The 22,048-nt window shown below is 36.2% G+C and overlaps 1 protein-coding gene across 3 annotated transcripts in view; it reads right to left on the bottom strand.

Annotated features, from left to right (window-relative positions):
* POU2F1 (POU class 2 homeobox 1) overlaps positions 1 to 22,048 on the bottom strand; it is a 261,553-nt gene that overhangs the window by 45,861 nt on the left and 193,644 nt on the right. For all 3 annotated transcript variants that reach the window (XM_056815490.1, XM_056815491.1, XM_056815492.1), the window contains 4 exons: positions 20,620 to 20,739; positions 18,717 to 18,896; positions 15,964 to 16,090; positions 1,845 to 1,939 (listed from right to left, as the gene is read on the bottom strand). In XM_056815490.1, the coding sequence (XP_056671468.1) occupies positions 1,845 to 1,939; positions 15,964 to 16,090; positions 18,717 to 18,896; positions 20,620 to 20,739 (522 nt within the window). The remainder of the gene's footprint in view (positions 1 to 1,844; positions 1,940 to 15,963; positions 16,091 to 18,716; positions 18,897 to 20,619; positions 20,740 to 22,048) is intronic.

The following is a 22,048-nucleotide window of genomic DNA, read 5'->3' as shown; positions in this document are numbered from 1 at the left end:
CCAAAGAATAGGGTAACACAGATAATAACTGAAGTAACTATTAACCTGTATTAATCACCATCCTGCTCCAGTGAAGTAAACACAGTTTAAGCTCTTTTCTATAACCACATTTTGGAATAGAAAAACCTTCTCTGACTACATCTGGAGAAATAGATAGTTTATCTCCTGTCACTGCACTGTTCTGCACTCTTTGCAACTAATGATGGAATGAAAAGTGGAAGCGATCCCTAATCATAGGCCTCCATTTCACCTCTTCTAGCCTCTGATCAGGTCCCAACAATTCCAAGCAACAAAGGGCTAGTCTAGTCCATTTTTTGATAGTGGTACCAACCAGGACATTGTAGACCCAGGAGGCTAGACTGAAGCTAGACAAGCCCCAGAATGGTTTAAATAAGCAGGATTCATGTCCCTTAATTCTAAGCTGCCTTGGGGTTCTGAATAGTCTAGCCCTGGGTTCAACAGGTAGAAGGCCAAATGGAGGTCAACAATACTCTCTTGTAGGAGGGTAGCAGTTTTGATATCCAGAAGATGAGAGCTAAAGGGCCTATTGAAATCACTGAATTAAATTCAATTGTTTTAGATAAGACAAAAGAAGAAACTGAGGCACAGAGGCTAAAGAATTTCTTCAAAGTCATAAGGTTGGTAAACATAAAGCTAGTTAACTAGAAATGAGACTCTTGAATCCCAGGACTGTTTTTCTACTATAGCAAGCTGCTAGAGAGAGACTAACGATAAGCAAGAGGGGAAAGAGGGGATAGATTGGTTTCCAACAAAGGATCAAGGCCAATGATGGGCATCAATTGTGACATGAGTTTTCTGATTCAACTTGTAATCCCTATTGCCAATAGGAATACCTTTTAGTTTATATTTTCTCAATGTCTTAGTTTATGTGTGGTTTTTCTCAAAATAATCAATGCTTGTGATGGTCAGGAATTGAGGATCAACATCTATTAAAGAAAAGTTCACATTTCCTAAAAGTTTTCTCTTAAGGAGCTACAGGGTGCCATAGGACACAAAGCACTGGGTCTGAAGTCAGAATGATCTGAGTTCAAATATGATCTCAAACACTTACCAGCTGTGCAAACCTGGACAAGTCTCTTCACCTGTGATAACCTCAGTTTCTTTAACTGTAAAATGGGGAGATTCATAGCACCAGCCTCCCATGTTGGTGTGAGGATCAGACACAAAGCAGGCTCTATAGAAATGCTTATTTCCTTCCCTATTTTCTCTCCCTTTGTCTTATGGTTAAATCAGTCATTATTTTAAAGATCTTTATTACTTATCAGGATAGAGGAAGTGGTCAGAGCTAATTAAATTATATTTTTCTCTATGATCAACCTATAAGAAACCAATTAAGACCCATATCTCCATATGGTACTTTTAAAAAAAAAAAAAGAGCTTTCTTTGAAGGTTGAGTTGTTGCCAATGAGAAGTCAATGGCACAGCTGACAGAGGTCAGGGTCTGCATTCCCCTGACTCACACTTGCTATGTGATCAATGGAATTATATAGTATTTTAGCCCCCTTTTCTTTATCTGCTTTCTCTGTACACAACATGTATTTTATCACTGTACCTCAGATGGAAATGTGAGACTTGACTAAGGAATTAGATAGAAAGCAAGCACTATGCTAAAATCAAAGTGCAATTCCCTTTTATAAATAAATATGAAAAAAATTTTGAGGCGGTGTTTTTTTTTTTTGGATTCCGAGAACTTCTAGGATTAATTTTATCATCATACTTTTTCTATATCATTATACAAACCATCCCAACAACCAACCAAGTCCAATAGCCCAATAACACAAAATAATCAGGGACAGTAGTAATATCTGTGAAAGAAAACTGACCTGTGAGGTGAGGGTGATGCTTGGCTGAGACTGCAGGAGGTTGGCTTGGCTTTGCTGAGGTAGTTGTGTTAAAAGATTCTGCGCTTGTAAGAGGCCTGGAAAATGCAAGTTTTGTTTCTGAAACATTAATACTGATATTGAACACTGGCAGAAAGAACAAGCAATAGGAAAAAAAACCCCACCCCCATCCCCCAAACAACCCCAAAACCAAACCCCATTTCCCAGTAATATCATTATCTTAAATTCTTTATAACTTATTCAAGGCTTAATCAAATTAAATGTCATTTGTGCAATAAATTATAATAAGAGAACCACAAGAAAATGAACTTTTTAGGCTTATTTTTATAAGGAATTCTTCTATTTAAAAATTCAGTATTGCACTAACTCAGAGATGATACTGTGGACAAAGCCTATAAGAACAGTCCAGCAATCCAGGTTTGATGTTGGAGGTAGGGTGTGGGGGAAAGGCATGCACTGTGTATTATAAAATAAAATAAAAACCAAATTTATCAATAGGAATTTAAAAGAATACATTTCCATGTTTAAAGTACACAAAATGCTATTACTTTACATAGTCAACAAGTCAGGAACATAGGGGTGTCAGGAATAACCTCTCATTACACCATAATAGTATTTCATCGTATTTATATACTATAACTTAGCTATTTCAAATTTATGTGCACCTCCCTCAGGTTTCTACTCTTTGCCACCTCAAAGAGTTCTATTTTTGCATAACCTAATAGTTTATTTCCCTTATAACTAATCTACTCTTTAATCTACTTTACCTCTAATTCTCCCTCATCTCTTTCCCCCATTTCTTCTATTTCTTTATTGAGTGAAAAGTATTTTTACATCAATTCTATATGTATTCTTCTTTCCTTTGACCAGTTCAGATAAGAATGAGGTCCAAATGTCCTCTCACTCCCTCCTCTTTATTTGCATAGAAGTCTACCTGTATACCCTGATTATGTGAGATAATTTTCCTTAACCTTTCTTTCCCTAGACCTTAGATATTTTTTTCCATTCTCACCAGGCTTTATATAGTTCCTCTGACAATGATAGTTTAGAAAGGACATAGCTATCACCTCCATATATTTTAATGTAGTAGGTTATTCTTGTTTAATTCCTTATGAGTATTATTTGTTTCTTTTAGTAATTCTCTAAATTCTTATGTTTGATGTTCTAAATTTTGACACAGTTCTGGTCTTTTTATTTTAGATATTCTTGGAAATCCTCTAATTCACTGAAGATTGATCTCCCCTCCCCCCATAGGATTAGTTTTACTGTAGTCAGTTTTGCTGGGTAAGCTATTCTTGGTTGCAAGTTCATATCTTTTTTCTTCTTCTTCTGGAATGTAGTATTCCAAGCCTTCCATTCTTTTGAAGTGATGGTTGCTAAATCTTAGCTTCTGGATACCTGAATTCTTTCTGGCTGCTTGCAGTATTTTTTTTAAAACCAAGAATCTCACAATCTTATCTATAGTGATCCTGAAAGTTTGCATTTTAGTGTTTCTTTTAGGAAGTATGAAGTGGATTCTTTCTAGCTTTACCTTGTCCTCAGGTTCTAAGAGATCTGGAGAGTTTTTTAAAAAAATATTGAAACACAATGTCAAGGCTCTTCTTCTTTTTTTTTTTTTTTTGCTTATGGCATTCAGGTGGTCCAACAATTCTTAATCCTCCTGCCCATTTATTTTTGCTATGAAATATCTTTCATTCTAATTTTTTTCAGTCTTTTGACTGTTTTAGTATTCTTGTCTTATAATAATGTTGGCCTTTCAGTGGAATTCCTGCCAACCATCAAAACAAGGCCTCCATTTTTAAAACATTCCCTCTACTCCTCATCCAGTCTCTTACAGGCTCTTCTCTTCATGAAAGACCACAGGCTTTACCTTTTCCTCACTGCTAGCCCTTGGTTTAACCATGGCCCATTATGTACACTTCTGTCTCCCTCCTCTCCCCCTTGTTTTCACACAGCTTCTCATTTCATAATGAAAAATACCCCAGGGGTACCCCTCCACTATTACCTCCACCTTATTTTCATCCTTACCTCTGACTCATGTACATTTAGAAAGAAGCATTCTACTTACCTCTTTATTAACATTATTGCTGTCATTGACAGTTGCATTCATTCGCCCCTCCTGTACTTCTATTGTTTGGGGGAATTTCAGAAGCAAATAACCTTTTGAGGTTTGATTTTCTAAGAATGTTTCGAACACCTCTTTATTACTGAATGTTCAATTTTTTTCCTTTAAAATTGAGCTCAGATTTGCAGGCTAAGTTACCCTGGACTGCACCTTGAATTCCACTGCTCTTTGGTACACACTATTCCATTCCCTCCAGAGTTTTCTGGTGAGTGCAGAACAGTCCTGTGTTATTCAAATTTTCTATCCTCTGTATTTAAAGGTTTTACTTCGGACCACTTGAAGAATTTATTTTTTGTATTGAGTGGTTAAATTTAACCATTTCAGAATTTTCAGCCTTGGTTTTTTTTTAATTTCTGGAAGCAATTCGTAAATTCATTCAATTGGTATTTCATTTTCTATGTTTGGAAGTTCTAGGCAGTTTTTAAAAAAATATTATTTCTTGCATTATGGTGTTCAGCTTTGTGACTTGTCATGATTTTCTGTAAGATTTATAACCCTTAGGTTGTCTGTGCATTCTGTCTTCAAGATCAGAATATCTTGCTTAGATATAGAGCATATTTTCTATTAACATTATTGTTTTTTGCTTCTCTTCTTTCAAATTATCATTCAATTCTGAGTATTTATATTACCAATCCATTGTTCTTTCATTTGTTTCTTTGGTAACACTTGCCATCACATATTCATGTTTTTCTATTTCTCTAATTTTTTGGTGGGCAAGCCATAAATTCTCTTGTCATAATTTTTTTAAAGTCATTCAGAAATATATGTTGTGGTTCCATGTCCTCAGATTTCACAGGTTCTGCTGTTTCAAGTGTTTTATAGTTTTCTTTCATTTTGTAATATTTATTCATGGTTATCTCAACATTTTCCCTAGATTTAGAGGCCATATTTCCCTCTGTTGTTAATCTTTTCCCCATTTTCCTGAGATCTTTGGTAATTTTGGTCTCTTTTTCTCTGTATTTCTCTCATTGTTCATTCCCTGACTCCCTGCCCTCTGACAGTGGTTTCCCTAGAGACTAGTTCTTCAAAGCACTTCAGCCTCTTTCCATGCTGGGGAATTCATGATTAACCAGCCTGTCTTTACTCCCACAAGTGATTTTTTGAGGGGTAGAACTGGCTCTTTCCATCAGGCTTAGTAGAGTGTCTCATAGCTACTTTTCTTCTGTTCCTCAGTTCTCTGGCCTGGCATGTTGCTGCCATAGTAACTGGGGGTGGCTTCAATTTTGTCATTTGAGAGTTCAAGGCTCTATGAGGGGTGTAGTGTGGGACTGAGCTATATTCCAAGCCTAGATATGTGTCCTGCCCCTTTCCCTCTTTTCCTTCATCCATCTGCAGAGATCTTTTCAGCAGATCATTCTCTGGGGGCAAGGGCACTATCTACTATAACCTCAGTAAATTTTTGCATTTTGGATCCCAGATCTTCATGGTACTGAAAAGAGTATATAGTCTTGTTGTCAGGAATGTAGTAGATAATATGGAAAGAGTGCTGTGTGAGCTTAGAATATGTCAATTCATGATTTAAAAAAAATTTGTTTTGGTTATCCTAGCCTAGTAAAATTCCAACAGAAATGGATGCCATGGGGGCAGTTTGGTGGCTCCAGTGGCTTTGACAGCCAGATCTAGAGACAAGGAGGACTTGGCTTCAAATCTGACCTCATATACTACTTAGCTGTGTGACTCTGGGAAAATCATTTAACCCCATCACTGCCTAGCTCTTAACTGTTTTCTGTCTTGGAACCAATATACAGTATTGATTATAAGACAGAAGGTTAAGGGTTAAAAAAAAAAGAAAAGGAAAGAAATGGAGGCCACTAAACCATACATAAGAATTCCTATGGGCTGCATGTTGACTTGGAAAACCACATATGACATTATTCACGTTCTATTGTACTTTTTATTGATTTTCTTAAATATTTCCCAATTATATTTTAATCTGGTTTCAGCTGCAGGCTGCAATAAAACTCTGTCACAGAGATATCTGAAGTTAGTTTTTGTTGCACAGTTTTGGCTTGGAGAGGTTTCAGAGATTGTGGGGATTACAGAAAAAAACTGGTCCTCAGTCTTGATCACATGACTCAGAAGTCTATTGAGTTATTAGTTTTTATTTGGGTCATTCTAATTTTCAGAGTGTTTATTTTCTGGGCAAGGTTTTAGCAAGTTGTTAATTGCCTTTCCAAAATTCTTTCTTCCATGGCTCTCATTTCTTTTCCAGTGTTTTCCTCTAACACTCTCATTTTATTGATAATATCATTTTAAACCTTTTTAAAACTCTTGCTTTATCTCTTCTAGGAATTTAAATTGAATTTGTACTCAAGCTATATTTTCAGTCCAGATATATGGTACAATAAAAGGTTATAAGAAATATTGTTTCATAAAATAATAATAAACAATGGAGGGGAAAATTAATTTGCATAAAGCTTGGCATAAGACCCAATCTGAGCCAAGGTCACCTTAAGGGCACTTGTGAATAAAACTAGAAAACAAACAAAAGAAAAAATGGAAAAGAATTCTCGATTTTCTTTAATAATTTTTTTCTCTCAACAATGGAAAATAATTTGTTAAAGAAACCTAGGCTGATATTTGCTCATAATCTTCTACTATACGTTTTTGTAAGATTTTACAAATGTGTTTATACTTTAAAATGGCATTGCCTTTGGCTGCCACATCTTTTTGTTTGACACAGATCATTTGCTAGCTGAAGTGGTTTTCTAGGATCTTTTAGTCTTCTTGTTCTTATGATTGCTTTGTATACAATCTCCAGTCTGTCATATATCCCTTTATACACATCTAATTTTTCTTAATCAAAGCTTATTCAAATAGGTCATGTTAGAGAGCTGTCAAGACCACCCACCCACCCACACATATTCCTCCCCTCCAATTTAATGTTGGATTTTAATTTTCTTCAACAAGTCAAAAGTCTAACAATTTACAACAGGAAGACAAAGTAGAAATAATCCCCATATTGGCAATCAATCAATCAATCAATCAATCATCTTTGTCTCAAAATATAATATCTTAATCTTTTGTTATGTTGTTTGGTGTTTAAAGTCTGGTACTTTATGAGGAAAAAATTTATATACATATATAGTGATATATATGTATATGGTAATATATACAAACACACACACACACACACACACACACACACACACACACACACACACACACACACACACACCTGCATACAAATTTTGTGGGTCGCTAAGAAAATGAAAACAACCCCATTTTGACTGCAATTCCTCTATTTGTCCTTGATCCTGTTTGTACTGCTTCCAAGCTATCTTAGAGATTCTTTTCTGATGAAACAGCAAGGATAGTCCATCTATTAGGCCCTGCCCAATCAAGGATTATCACATCTCCTATTCCTACCCTGAAAGCCCCCAAGCAACAAGTCCTGTTTGATCCTAAGGAATCCTATACCCAATTTACCTCTTGCTTAAATTGAAACCTATATAAAACTTTGTCCTTTTGTTCTTCAAGGAATCTCTCTTATGTAGCTAGGGCCCCCTTGCTGGCAAACAAAATAAACTATTTGGCATCAATAATTTAACCTTCAATAATTTAACCTTCAGAGTGGGTATGCATGTGTACACATGTACTTATATATTTGTGTAGTCTTTACCCTTCCTAATTTCTTGATCCACAGCCAAATTACTTTGTCATCTTCCTAATTTCTACCTTCATAATAATTTCAGAGAATAAGGATTATACTGATTTAATTTTTTGGGAGGGCTTATTCAGTTTGTTGCATAATTTCTCTTACCTCCTTATCATATGCAACAAATGTTGAAACAAGAACCATCATTTTTATGATTGTTTTCCAAATCAAGCACATGAATAACTGAGTGTCCCAAGATGTTTCTTGTTGCTTTTGGATGCACAACAAAGCCAACTCTTCCAATTTTTATGAGACTCTTCAGGTAAAGTCTGTTGAGCCAGCCTTCTACTTCTTTCTTCTGGTTTAACTTATAGGGAAGCTGTCAATGTTGATACGATTTGGTTCCTTCCATAATATGTCCACTCACTGGACCTTGGATAAGGAGTTCATATTTCAATTACCAACCATTAAATTAATGTTTACATTTTTTCTAAAAATTATGATTCTTATCATCCTCTGCCTTCTTTTCTGTTACTCTCCTTGTAGAAGAAGAGAGGAATTGGGGGAGTTGGGGAGGGGGGGCACAGCTGGGTAGCTCAGTGAATTGAGAGCCAGTCCTAGAATTGGGAGGTCCTAGGTTCAAATCTGACCTCAGACACTTCCCAGTTGTATGACCCTGGGCAAGTCACTTAACTCCCATTGCCTAGCCCTTATCACTCCTTCTGCCTTGGAACCAATATACAGTATTGATTCCAAGATGGAAGGTAAGGGTTTATTTAAAAAAAAAGAAGAAGAAGAAGAAGAAGAAGAAGAAGGAGAGAAGAATTGGACAACAGTGATGCCTATCTATTTGGTGTGTTTCTTTGTTTCACGGGTTGGCATAAGCCTACCAGGCTACCAACGCCGAGAGAGTGGGACTGTCTCTGTGCATCGACTCTTCCACTTAAATTTCCTTCACGCACAAGTGTCTTTGTGCACACTCATCTATCATAGATGAAAATGCACAAAGACAATCGTCATCCTTGGTTACCAAGAGACTACTACTATACTGAGGATAAGACTGTCTGGTCTTGGCTGGTCTGTGGTTCAGAAATAAGACAGTCTATCACCAAATACAATACTCAAAAGAATCTTTTCAGAATGAGATATCTACAGTCAACTGAAAAAAGCCTTTGAGAATACAAGTTTCCTTCAAACCACAATGAGACATCAGAGGACTTTACATAAAAATGTAAAAACAGGCATATACCTAAAAGACAAAATCACAAAGCTATTTTCATCCAACCATTTGTTGAATCAAAGTGTGGAGAAAGCTTTGTATACCTCGATGCAATATGAAGATACTAGCTTTAATTATTGTTTTTCTAAGAATTTCATTCTTTGGCCAAATTGATAATGTAAACACTCAAGTTATTAGTCTCACATTGTTTGGATTAATCATAATTACTAATATACCTACAAACATTTAAAAATATAGTTATTTCTATAGGATTATTCGGTCATATAGGCTCAATTATCTTATGAAATCTATTTTAGGGCAGCTGATTATTAACCTAATGGTTATGATACCTCAATATCACACAAATGAAATATACCAGTCTTCAAAGCTGTTTTTCTAACTTCAGATAAAAACACTCGCTTTTTGCAAGATACGTTGTTGTAATGCTTTATTAAGCTCTGGTTATCAATGAAGTAGACTAATTCTCTTAAAAAAATCTGAAAGAACCTAGAAGCATCAGAGGAGTATGAAAGCAGACAAAAAACTCACAAAGCTATTATCAGTTCATTATTTTAATCACCTTAATTTAAAAGATGTTCCTTTACTATTCATAACATGAACTTTAGAAAGTTAACGCTATACTCTTTCAATTTGTTGGAGGTGCAAAGGCAGATAGTTTATGTTTAACCTTTTTCTTATTTAACCATTGTAAGTATTTGATTATCAGTGGAAGACACTGTACTATTCGTATCAATTGTTTCTGATCACCAAAGACATTTTCAAAATGGCCAGTCAGCAAGATAGGAAAAAAGATCAGGCACTTTTGAGTTATAAATACTTTTTTATGACTGTCCCTTGGCAATGACCAGGGGGTCGGGATGGCGTTATACACAGATCTTTCCTCCATTCAGTTAATGTTTATGGAACATCCAGGTAGAGCTATCTAGCAAGTAGTTAGAGATACAAGACTAGAACTAAGGAGAGATAGATTAGATGCTAATTTGTAGATTGAGGAATTCATATACATAAAGATGATAGTCAAGTCACTACAACAGTCATATGCAGGGGTTGGAACATGATCTTGAAAAGGTCACTGAGGACTGGTTTAGACAGGTAAGAAAAGAACAAGCAGAGACCAGTGTTACAATAATCCAGAGAGGAGACATTATTCAGATGATGGTGGCTAAAATTGGCTGGGAAGAGGCCCAGAAAGATGAAGATAGAGAAAGGGAGGTACTTAACTACCCTAGGGATCATCTTTCTTCTTTTGGAATGCAGGAACTGGACTAGCTAAGTCTCTTGGTTACCTTCTCACTCTCCATTTATAAACCTACAACAACTCACCCCACACAACAACTAGACTATTCTGGGTGGCTGATGTCTCATGACTATCTTTCCCCAATTTTTAAGAGGCTTCATTTATGCATCATATTTATTGAGCACCTATAAATACTTACAGAGAATCTATCACATATGCATAAATGGAGATTTTGAACCTTTGACTTCATTCCCTAGAAGTCCTTAGTATTTCCCAAAATTCCCTATAATGTCTCCTGCATCTCCATGTTGGCGAGATCACATTATTGGTATTTAACTGGCTGTAACTCCTCCCACTCTCTCTTTGGCATGATGCAGCAATCAGTGGTGATGGTGGTAAGGTGGGAATTTTGAAAATGGCTAACCAGCCACAGGCACGTGGTTTTTATTTTGTATCCTCTTTATTCCTTGATTTCTAATGATCATTTAATAAACCTCCTAAAATTTAATATTTTTTACTATTAAGATCTAATTTAAATTTTACAGTTGGCGACCAGAAGGGATGAGAAAAACTCTCAATTGTTTTTTAAGATAGCCTAGATAATTTTTTTTAAGCCATGTTTCTCCTGCCAAGGCTTTTTGACCACTCCACCCACCCACCTACCCTCCCAAACTTCAAGAGAACTCAAACTCTCTTTGGAGCTGTTGCCTTTTTCTTTTCTTACTTTTGCCCAGTTGCTTGCTCTCCCTACTGGCCAGGCTATTTTTAGCCAGGGGACTCTTGGCGAAGAAGAGATAAGCCACTTCTCTCATCCATCTGCTTGAGTCCATGTTCCTTACTTCCTCGCTACTTACTCAGGCATGCTGAGCCCCCCATCCTGATCACTCATTTAGCCCGGCCCCGGCCCCAGTCCCCAGAAATCCTCCTTCTGATCTCTGGCTCTGCTTCTAAAATGGGCCCCTGACTGGACCCTGACCCTAGAAGTCAGGACAGATGGTAAAAAACTGGGGTGTTCTTTCCTTAGGTAACAATTAGCCTCCACATGGCAGGGGACCTGGGGGAGGGCATGGTGGGAGGGGGGGGGGACGGGGAGAAGGAAGTCATTCTTCCAAATAGGAAGTTGATTACAAGTATGGCATACTCTATGAAAGAGCAGTACCTTGCCTATTTCAAACAGCTTCTACCATTCATGAGTGCATTGATCCCTTCACTTATCTTACCTGAGATTCAGGGGAGAATCAACCCTTTGCCATTCTGGCCTGCCCAGTCTCTAAGATTCATTCAATTTGGGATTCCTTCACACTATGCTCAGCAAGGAGTTCTCCCTCGCTATGGGAGATCCCACAGCGCTGACAATAGGGATCTGAACGGATAGAAAAAGGAACTTTAAAGAGACTGGAGGTTAAAATTTTAAGCCTTTTTAGACTCCAGTTTTCTTTAATTAAAGAAATTTGTATCTGTATTTCATTGTATTTTGCTGATTGTTTTGTTTAAGATTGAATTTTGTTCTTTTAAGTTCATATATAAATGTATTCAATACTATTCTGTTACACTGAATTATTTTAATGTACTGGGTTTTAAATGCTGTTACCTTTCTCCTATAACTATACTGAACAAATATTATTGAATAAACCCATATAAAAAAACAGCTTTTTTTTTTCTTTTCTATTTTGGCTTTGTAAATTGTCACATAGAGGATGGATAGACTTCATCAAAAAATGGTTACAATTGTATAACAACCTTTGGAAAATTTAATGAGTTAAATATCTCAAATTGAATTTAAGGGATCATTAGACATGATTTTTAGATTTTTTTTCTCTCACCTCTAATCATTTTGTCTGCCTCTTAGTTATTTGTAACAAGAGGTAAGATCCATTTTAGTAGCTGAAATGAAGTACAATTATAATCCCCACCTCCTGATGGGATATTATAGTCTCATACCAAAGGACCTGGGAAGTTGATCCCAGGACAAGGTACCCCTGGATGGCTCCCAAAAGAGGGGCATCTTTCATTTGTCAGCTAACTTTATCCTTTCACCAGAATGATCTCTAGATTCTTAGTGACATTCTTAGATCCAACATAAACAGTATAAAGGTTTTGATTTTTCTAGAACCCTATGCCACATTTTTGTAATGATGGCAGTAATAGATTTTTTAAAAATATCTCAGCCAAGGTTGAAACATTGCTACACCTGAAAAACTTGTGACAAGTATATATTAGGTTCTAAGGGTTTTTTCTTTAAATGTCATACAGCAGACTCATATAAAATATGATAGTGGGGATTTTGATACTTTTTGAGTGTGCATTACATGCTGTAGTACTATTCCTTATAAAAAAACTATTACTTTGTGAAAATCATTTGCTTACACTCACAGAAGATCATGGCCAGGTTTAAAGAGGAAGTGGATCTCATTTTTGATGAGAAACTTTTGTCTGCTACTTTTCCTTAGCTGACACAGTGTGCCAATGATTATAAGCTATATATTTTTTATTTAGGACCTCCCGTCTCTAGGCCTGGCTCTTAATCCACTGAGCTACCCAGCTGCCCCCTATATTTTTTATTTTAAAAACTTTTTTTTTATTGTTTTTGCTTGCATGTGCAATATACTATTTCATTTTTATTTTTTCTCTCCTTTTTATATTTGAAGCACATGTCACCTGTACTGAGATTTTCTTTTAACTTTTATAGTAATATAAGTTTAAAATACATTAGCTATAATGTCAATACATACCTAAAAAGCTTTAGACTATAAAAATGATGCCATTGATTGTTTAAAAAATTTTTTTATGGGACTTTGCTTAATGATTCTATCTGATTCCAGGAGAAGGGAATACAAAAAGAGCCATTGAACTGTGCCAAAGAAGCACAAAGCTACTTGCATAGTGCCAAAGAGCACAAGGTCAAACCCAACGAATCCCAATGGGATTGATGAAATTTTGAGCCAAGAAGCCAAGGAGACGTGAGGTTGTGGTGCTTGACATATGTTAAGATGCAGGACTCCTTGAACCACACCCCTTGTGAAAAATACTTTCTATAAAAGAATCTAACAATTGGCTGTTCTGGCTCCCCTATCCCTTAGAGTGAAGGTAAAATCAGACCAGGGAATGCCACTTCCCTATCACACAAAAATCTAGTCTCTATTCTGTCTTTCATAATGTGGCAGCTTTCTGTAATCTTGGCTAATAATTGGGTAAGTGAATAATTCCATATCACTTTAATTGGGCCCTGATTCAAGGAGCTGTTATAGCTTTATTTTCCTTTACTTAGAAGTTTTAATATAAGACTTTGATAGTCTATATTTCATCTACAAATTATTTTATCTTTTACTTGGATGTTTTAAAAATATTTTTTATTTCTCTTGCCAATTGATTCATATACCTCATAACTCAGCCATGAATTCCTAAATGATCCCTGTGTTCAATACCCTCTTTAGGAGGGAATGTATAATTATTCTAAAATGTAAAGTTTAAATTTTTTTTTGAGAGTAATTTTAGGTTGAGAAACATGCTGCCTCTCCGAATCCAGAAAATGAACTCTTTGGAGAAGGCACCATGAAGATGCCTGCACAGACTACAAGCTACACCAGAAGATCCAGAGTGAACTTCGGGATGTGGAGATTTGAACTGTGTGGGGTTGAATGCATTTGTTTTGTATGTATATGCTTATGCCGAAGAGGGCTGCCCTCTAACTGGCTTTTTGTCAATGCACCTATCAATCTTGGTTTTATTTTCTTTTCCTTTTATCCTCAAATTATTGTAATTTCAAAGTTGACACATTTATAAGACCCACTGGAGAGACTAGTCTTCCACGGATCTCAGGGGGAGGGGAGGTATGTATAAATGGAGATTTTGAAACTATGACTTCATTCCCCAGAAGACCTTAGTATTTCTCAAAATTCTCTATAATCTCTCCTCTGTCTCCACATTGGTGAGATCATGTTATTGGTATTTAACTGGCTGTAACTCGTCTCATGCTCTCTTTGGCATGATATAGCAATCAGTGGTGATGGTGGTAAGGTGGGGATTTTGAAAATGGCTAACCAGCCACGGGCATGTGGTTTGTATTTTGTATCTTCTTTATTCCTTGATTTCTAATGATCATTTAATAAACCTCCTAAAATATAATACTTTTTACTATTAAGATCTAATTTAAAATTTTATACATAGGAGGCAGTAGCTCTATAAAAATCTCCTAATTTTCTCACTTTTTCATTTAGTTTAGTTTGCTCAAGCATTATTAGATAACAGAAAAAAGTTTGTACATGTTATTTACTATTCTAATTTTAAAAATTATTTCAGTCATAACAATATTATTCTTGATTATTTTTCACTTCAAATTGGCTACATCTGGGACATAAAATGAGGGTTTGTGTTTACACAAAGATTTTAAGTTTATAACACTTTATTCATAACTCCGTAACGTAGGTCATGCAAGTTATTACACTTATATGCACTTATTTTTTAAGTGAGTGAACAAACAAATAGTTAAAGTCAGAAAGGCTTAATACTTATTAAACCATTTACTAAGATATGAAGAGGTCCTGTCTTATATTCCCTCCCTTCTTTCCATCCATTTACTCATCTATAGAATAAGTACACTCATTGGTAAATGATCTTCAAGCCCTGATGTATGAGTTAAACAGATATCCATGGTTAGATTGAGAATTTAAAAAGCATTTGTAATATATTATTATGGAAAAATTAATTCTGAGTTCTAAACAGCTAACATATTTCAAATGAGCTTTTGCCCATTTGTAAGATGGGGACTTCCTTTATAAGCTATGAGCATAAAAATCATTATAATGCTTGGTTTCTGTAATAGTCTATAAGAAATTTCACAAAGAAAGCAAGACTTGAACTGAGCCTTGACAGAAGGGATTTATAGTCCTGGTAAGTGGAAAACTAATGAATGCATTTCAAGCAAGCTAGATGGCACAGTGGAAAGAATATTAGGACTGTTGTCAGAAAAACTTGAATTCAAATTCAGACTCAAACACATATTCCCTGTGTGAACTTGTGGAGGTCATTTAACTTCTGCCCAGTTTCCTCTTCCGTAAAATGATTGATAATAACTATGAAGCAGTTAGCACACGATGTCTGACACAAAGTAAGTGCTTCATGAATGGGAGGTATCATTATCTTCATCACTACCATTATCATTGGAAAGCCAAAGTGGCAAGAACAAGTATGAAATATGAGACAACAGTAAAGAGATCAAATTGGAAATATATGACATGCAAAGATTACAGAAGAGCTTGAAAGGAAAGGAGTTTAGGTAGTAAGAAATTACTTTAGGCTTTCTAACAATGGAGAAATATGATAATGGTGGAATTTTAAGGAAGGTTAATCTGACAGAGGCAAGCAGATTGAAAGAAGGTTTAGAGATTGGGAAATATGGGCACAGAAAGGAAAGCATTAATTTAAGGTACATTTTAAGGAAAAACCAATCAGGCAATGAAATGGATGTGAGGTCTCTACTGATATCTATTATCCCCACCCCACCTGGTTAGTCGTTCCTTTAGAAGCTTATAGAAAAGGCAAAAGAGTAAGTTGGATGCACAATTTCTTGTGGTAATTTTTATGGCTGGCCCTTAAGAGTTTGATTCTTCTTCATGTGGTATGGGCCAGAAAACTCTCACTCTTATCATAGTAAATGATCAAAATAGCAATGTAGAACCTTGGGTAGCAGAATCACAGCTGAAGGTTAACATTTTCCTTCATGTACAGGGTCATAGATATTAATTTGAAGTTGCTCTGAAACTGACATCAAACAAGAATACTTTGGACAGTGCCATTTAAATTAAATGACTGTGCTAAATGGCAGGAAATGGAAAACTGTCTCCAGGACCACTGTGAAACAAGTAAAGACTACTGCAAATTATAGCTTTCAGATGGACTCACCCTGCTGCCCCTGTGGTGTCTGCGAGATGATAAACTGTGCTGGTTGCAAGTTGGTGGTTGGATGCACCAACACGAACTGTTGCAGGTTGAGATTCTGCTGTTGTAGCTGTTGTAGCTGCTGCAGATCCTGAAAAAATAAAATAAAATCTGTATCTGAGATGTTGAGGAAAGGGTTTTTTTTTAAATCTTTTAAATTTTATTTAGTCAATTTAGAACATTATTCCTTCCAAGAATCATATTCTTTCCCTCCCTCCCCTCCCCCCATCCCTTCCCATAGTTAACGTGCAACATGTGTCCTTGATTAGAACCTATTTCTATGTTGTTGATGTTTACACTAGGATGTTCATTTAGAGTCTACATCCCCAATCATATCCCCCTTGACCTATGTAATCAAGCAGTTGTTTTTCTTCGGTGTTTCTACTCCCACAGTTTTTTCTCTGCATGTGGATAGCATTCTTTCTCATAGATACCTCCGAGTTGTTCAGGATCACTGCATTACCACTAATGGAGAAGTCCATTACATTCGATTGTACCACAGTGTATCAGTCTCTGTGTACAATGTTTTCCTGGTTCTGCTCCTTTCGCTCTGCATCACTTCCTGGAGGTCATTCCAGTTCACATGGAATGCCTCCAGTTTATTATTCCTTTGAGCACAATAGTATTCCATCACAATACCACAATTTGTTCAACCATTCCCCAAATGAAGGACATCTCCTTATTCTCCAATTTTTTGCCACCACAAAGAGCGCAGCTATGAATATTCTTATACAAGTCCTTTTCCTTATTATTGAGAGGAAAGTTTAACCAGATCAATGCTAACTATAATTCCACAAAGGGAAAATAAGATAGACAATATTACAAATTCATTTACATCTTCATAGCAATGCGTATACTTCACAATTGCCAAAGAGCCTTCTTTGCTCTTGTGGTAGAGCAAATATTATTATCCCTAGATTATAGCTGAGTAAACTGAAGCGCAGAATTTCAGGAGAGGAAAGAATGCCAAAGGTCACCTAGTCAAAGCTATATAAGAACAAGAATTCCCTCCACCAGCATTTGTTCAAGACCAGTGTTTTCTTGAAGATCTCTAATAAGGAGGTCACATTGCCTCTGGAGGCAGCTTGTTCGGCTTATGGGCAATTCTAATGGTATTTTTTCCTAAGTGAACCCCAAAGTGTCTCTGCAACTTCCCTCCAGGGCTCCAGTCCTGTCCTCTGGAGGTAAGCAGCAAAAGCCTCATTCTTTTTGCATATGGTTGCTAAACCTCCCACTTTGGGAGCCAGCTGTCCCATATTCTCCCTTATTCCTACACTCCTTGTCCCTTTTTGGTTCTTTAGGCTAAACACCTCGTTTTCACCAAATTTTCACATGGAATGGGCTTCTGGCTTCTCATCTTTCTCTGGATGACATATTCAATTTTTTCCTAAAACAAGTGAACACAGTTTTCTAGATGTGGCCTCTTGAGAACATGACACATGTAGAGCTATTGTTCGATACTTTAATAACCATGTCCTTTCAATATAGTCTAAGACTAGATTAGTATGGGGGGGGGGGCACTATGTGGTACTAAATGATTAATAAAGAGGGACAGTTACCAAACCCTTGGATCTTTTTTCTCATGAAACACTGTATTAGAGAGGTAGAGTCGCCCAAGGTCACACACCTTGTAAGTGGTAGAGCTGGACCTTCTGAATCCAAGTCCAGCAACTTTTCCACTCTGACAGGAGTTTTTTCAACAGGTCTATCTATCATATTCAATGACAAAAACATACAAACTGGCACAGGAAAATAATAAAGCATATGTTCAGCTAAATATAGTATCTGTTGCTTCCCACTGTCCCTCCCCAGCATATACAGTATCTCAATAAAAAAATTATGGACTTTGGTGTGTCAGAATCCTCACTGTAAATATACAGAACAAATGTGTTTCTTTTTTAGAATCTTATTCATACTATTCAACCTGAAGAGACTGAAATGGGCTTTAAAAAATTATAGATTTATTTTTATCTAGATGTTTATTTTTATTCTAGATATGAAAATATTTCAACACTTCCATTATCTAAGCATTATTCATAATCATAATTTCTTTTTTAAAAGAAAAAAGAAATTGGCATTATATTTAAATCTTTTATTTTGTTCTTGGTAGAAAACTTTTGCTCAGTATCATTTTAAAAATAGCCTTTCATATGTTTTTTTACATCCATAAAACTGGCACACCATAATCTTGGCTTTTTTCTTAATCTAAGCAACTTAATTAACTATTCTTGACAAGTTATTTTCAGTTTTCTAAATAACTCTGATTAGTATTCTACGGATTTTCCCCATTTTGGACTTGCAATGTGAAAACCCAAACTAAACTAAACTGCTCTGTGTGCCTGACCAATTCTAGAGACCATAAAGCTCAGTGACTACTTCTTGTTTCTTGCAAACAGATGAGGTGTCTTACCCTAACTGCTGAACACATTAAGCAATCCATATCTGCTACAATTAACTTATTAAAATATAGTAATCCTTCTGCTGTAGAGAAATGCCAATTAATTATTCAAGAACTGTCAGTTAGATAAACAGTCAGTTATTAGGTAATCAACTCAATGTTTACAATATAGTCAAACAAACAGATACATTATTATATTTGTAGTAGTATTACATTTATAGCACAGTGACAAGGAAAATAGCTTGGCTCCCTCCTCTGTAACTCCATAAGATAGACAAAGGTCCTGAGAATGCCCATGCCAGCTCTCCTGGGCACTCACCTGTGCAATCTGTATGGGCTGTGACAGGGGGATCTGCGTCATCGGTGTTGCAGCGGAGGCCGAAATGGTGGCGCCTGCGGCACTGTGCTGCTGGCTGGCTGAATGCTGAACTGCGGCTGCCAGAAGCTGGGCCTGTGCCTGCTGTAGCAGTAACTGCTGCTGGGCCGGTGTCAGGGCAAGCTAAAGACAGAGCAAACAGTGATCAGTGGCCAGAGGCAAAGGCCCTCCTGGTCTTACCAATTCACAAAGAATTAGGGAGGAGGAACTCAGGGGCTCTGAAGTGTAGTCTTCCTACTCACTACTGAACCTGATGGTGGCATCATCCAGAGCCAAGTGCTGAGGTTGTCTAAGCAGCTAAGCTTGTAGTTCCAAGATCATTTCAACTTAGAGTCAGCCATCAAGCTACACTTAGGATTTAAAGATAACCTAAGCTTTTCCAAGGCTCTGGGGTTTATACAAAAAGGTAAGTAACTGGAAAGCCAAAAAACCTTTTTTTTTAATTAAAAAAATCAGTGGTGACAAAATACAAAAAGAAATTTATACTCAACAGAACGGCGAGTGATTAGTCAGATGAATGAGAAATGAGAATGCTGGATATGGTCACAAAAAGAAGTGATAAGGCCCCAGCTGCTCCACATTAGCATGAATCCCTGCCATAGTCCATCATTCCCATTATGTCTAAAGATATGACTAAAGAACATGAGCTCTATTTGTTTCCTCTCCAACTCTCCCTCCAGCCTCTGCCCCACACAATCTTTTTTGTTGTTGAAAGGATTGTCTCCAACTTTACATCCTTTTCCAAACACATTATCTCTGTGAAACAGGTGGTGAAGGCCTGTCTCTTTACATGCAAATGGATCCTAATGCTCAGGTTTAACAGAATCCCCAACTACACAGACCTGGAATCCTAAGTGCTTCTTGCCATGACAATCATTATGGAAAACAAATCACATATAATAATAATAATAATAATAATAATGAAACTTGGTTAGAGCAAATTAAAAACCTGCTTTCATAATGTAAATTATTTAAAGTATATTTTTTAAAAAGTAAAATTAAATCAGTATGTTTACTTGAATTTATCATAGCTATATTCCCCTTACTGATGTTTCCATAACAAATGAAGTGGAACAAATCTGTAAGGGCCATTCAAACAGAAGATGCAATTTCCATTTCTCATTCTGAAGTGTAGGGTCTAGTAAGTTATAGGAATCACCCTTTTCCTATTTAGTCCAACACTTAATTGTACATAAAATATTTTAGACTCAAAACTGAATCTTATCTCTCCAAAAAATCTGGTGAGCTCCACAAAATACTTTAAAAACATATTTCTCATTTCTAATGCAAATTTTATTGAAATGAAAAGCGGAAATTGAACGGGGAGTTCAGTGTGACTGAAAATAAAGAGAAAAAATTTCTTAAATATATATTCTAATATTAGAAAACATTTCAGTATACCAAAATGGTGGCAAAATAATGAGTCCAACATAATACCAATATACTTAATAATGATCACAGTTAATATGAAAACAATCCCTCCAATAGTAGTGTTTGAAGTTATAATGTTATATTGACAATGTTAATTATTTCTCTAACACAGTTGCCTCAACACTGAATAATGATTCCATTGCATGGAAAAAAACAACTTAAATGGGGGTGAGAAAACCCTTATTTTACCCAAAACATCTGCTATCATAACAAGTAATGCACTGAACACTTTTGACAAAGAAGACTTGCTCTTCCAGTGTGATAGTTCTTTTTTAGGGATATAATAGTGTCAGGCATAGCTGTATTACTGATGGGCTTGACAAGTCTTATCAGACAGTGACCAATGGCAGCTTTATAAGTAAGTTTACTAGAATTCATGGAAAAAAACAACAACAACAAACCCCCAACAACTTACCCCTGTTATTTGTCCTCCAGCCAGCATGAGCTGAGTTTGGGGGATGGGTGCCTGCACTGAAGGCTGCTGGGAAGGCTGGCTTGGCTGCTGGGAATCCCCAGATTCTTCATTAGATTTAGACTAGGGGGAAAAAACCACAAACACACACACACACACACTACAACTCTATAATAGTTTTAAAAGTCTGTAGCTCCCAATTTAAAGAACAAGGTTTCATTCAGTCTTTTTTGATCCCAGTTGCTAGAACATTGCCCATCCTGCCAAAATTCACCTTGTAATTTTACATATTACTTTACATACATGTTATTTCAATAACAGAATGAAAGCTCTCTGAGAGAAAGAGTTAATGTACTTTTGTCTCTATAGCTCTAGCATCGAGTGTAGAACCTCACTTTCTGTTAATGCTTGTTAGAGTGGCTGATTTTAAAATCTGGAGTTAGGTCTATTAGGAAAAATATTATAACTAAGGAAATTTAAGCTTTTGTTTTGTCTAAGTCCTTTGAATCTATATTTTATATATCTCAATTTTCATTCCTTTGTTTCAATGTCAACAAAGATATGACTAATTTTCAGAATAAAAAATAAATGAAATTATTCAAAAGTTAAAATTCTTAATTACAGAAATGTGCAGGATTATATACATATATATTTAATTCACCACTGCATAAAACCCTCTATTGTCATCACTTCAAAATTTACCTGGTGGTCAGTTTGAAATGTCTTCAAATGTCAATTTGGAGATGACTCACCTGACCTCCAGGATCTCTAAATGGTGTTTTCAAAGTAGTTTAGATTCAGCATTTCCAATCAAGTAAAAAAAAAGTTTAAAGAGAAAATACTGCATTCAAGAGGGAGAGCACACTCCCTAAAGGGGTACTGAGAGAAAATTCAATGGTAATTAAAACTGGTTATGCAGAGCATTAAAATTCTGCATAGATTTGCATATTTCCCACCACCTGTTTCAGGGACTGCAGAACAGGATAATTAACATAAAGGCTCTGATTAATTCTGCCAGTCATTGAGAGATAATTACTGAACAGGACTGTAAACATTCTGCATTGGAGATACAGCCTGTTTGCCAACATCTCTCTCAGGGATGAAAGTTTACCATGGCAACCAAGGCAATTTTCTGCCTCCTCTCCCTCAGAAAGGAAGGCCATTCACTATCTTCTTTTCCCTTCTTCAGGTTGTTTCCTTCTATTACTAGGTCCCTGTTCTGTTAGGATCCATGGTTTGCTTAATGCAAGTTCTTTAGTGTTCAGCATTACTAAACTCATCTCCAGTAACACTATTTTTTATTTTTGTTGCTCAGGCATCACAGTGAAAGGAAGCAGCATCTTGATGAAATCCTACAGAGCCCCTTGTAGAACTCAACTCAAACTCCAAATGTAATTTTGTTCAATAAATAAAAATGTGCATGTGTGTGTAT

The sequence above is a fragment of the Monodelphis domestica genome, chromosome 2 (assembly GCF_027887165.1).
Source record: "Monodelphis domestica isolate mMonDom1 chromosome 2, mMonDom1.pri, whole genome shotgun sequence".
NCBI classification, from domain to species: Eukaryota; Metazoa; Chordata; class Mammalia; order Didelphimorphia; family Didelphidae; genus Monodelphis; species Monodelphis domestica.
This window is presented reverse-complemented; position numbering and strand designations above follow the sequence as displayed.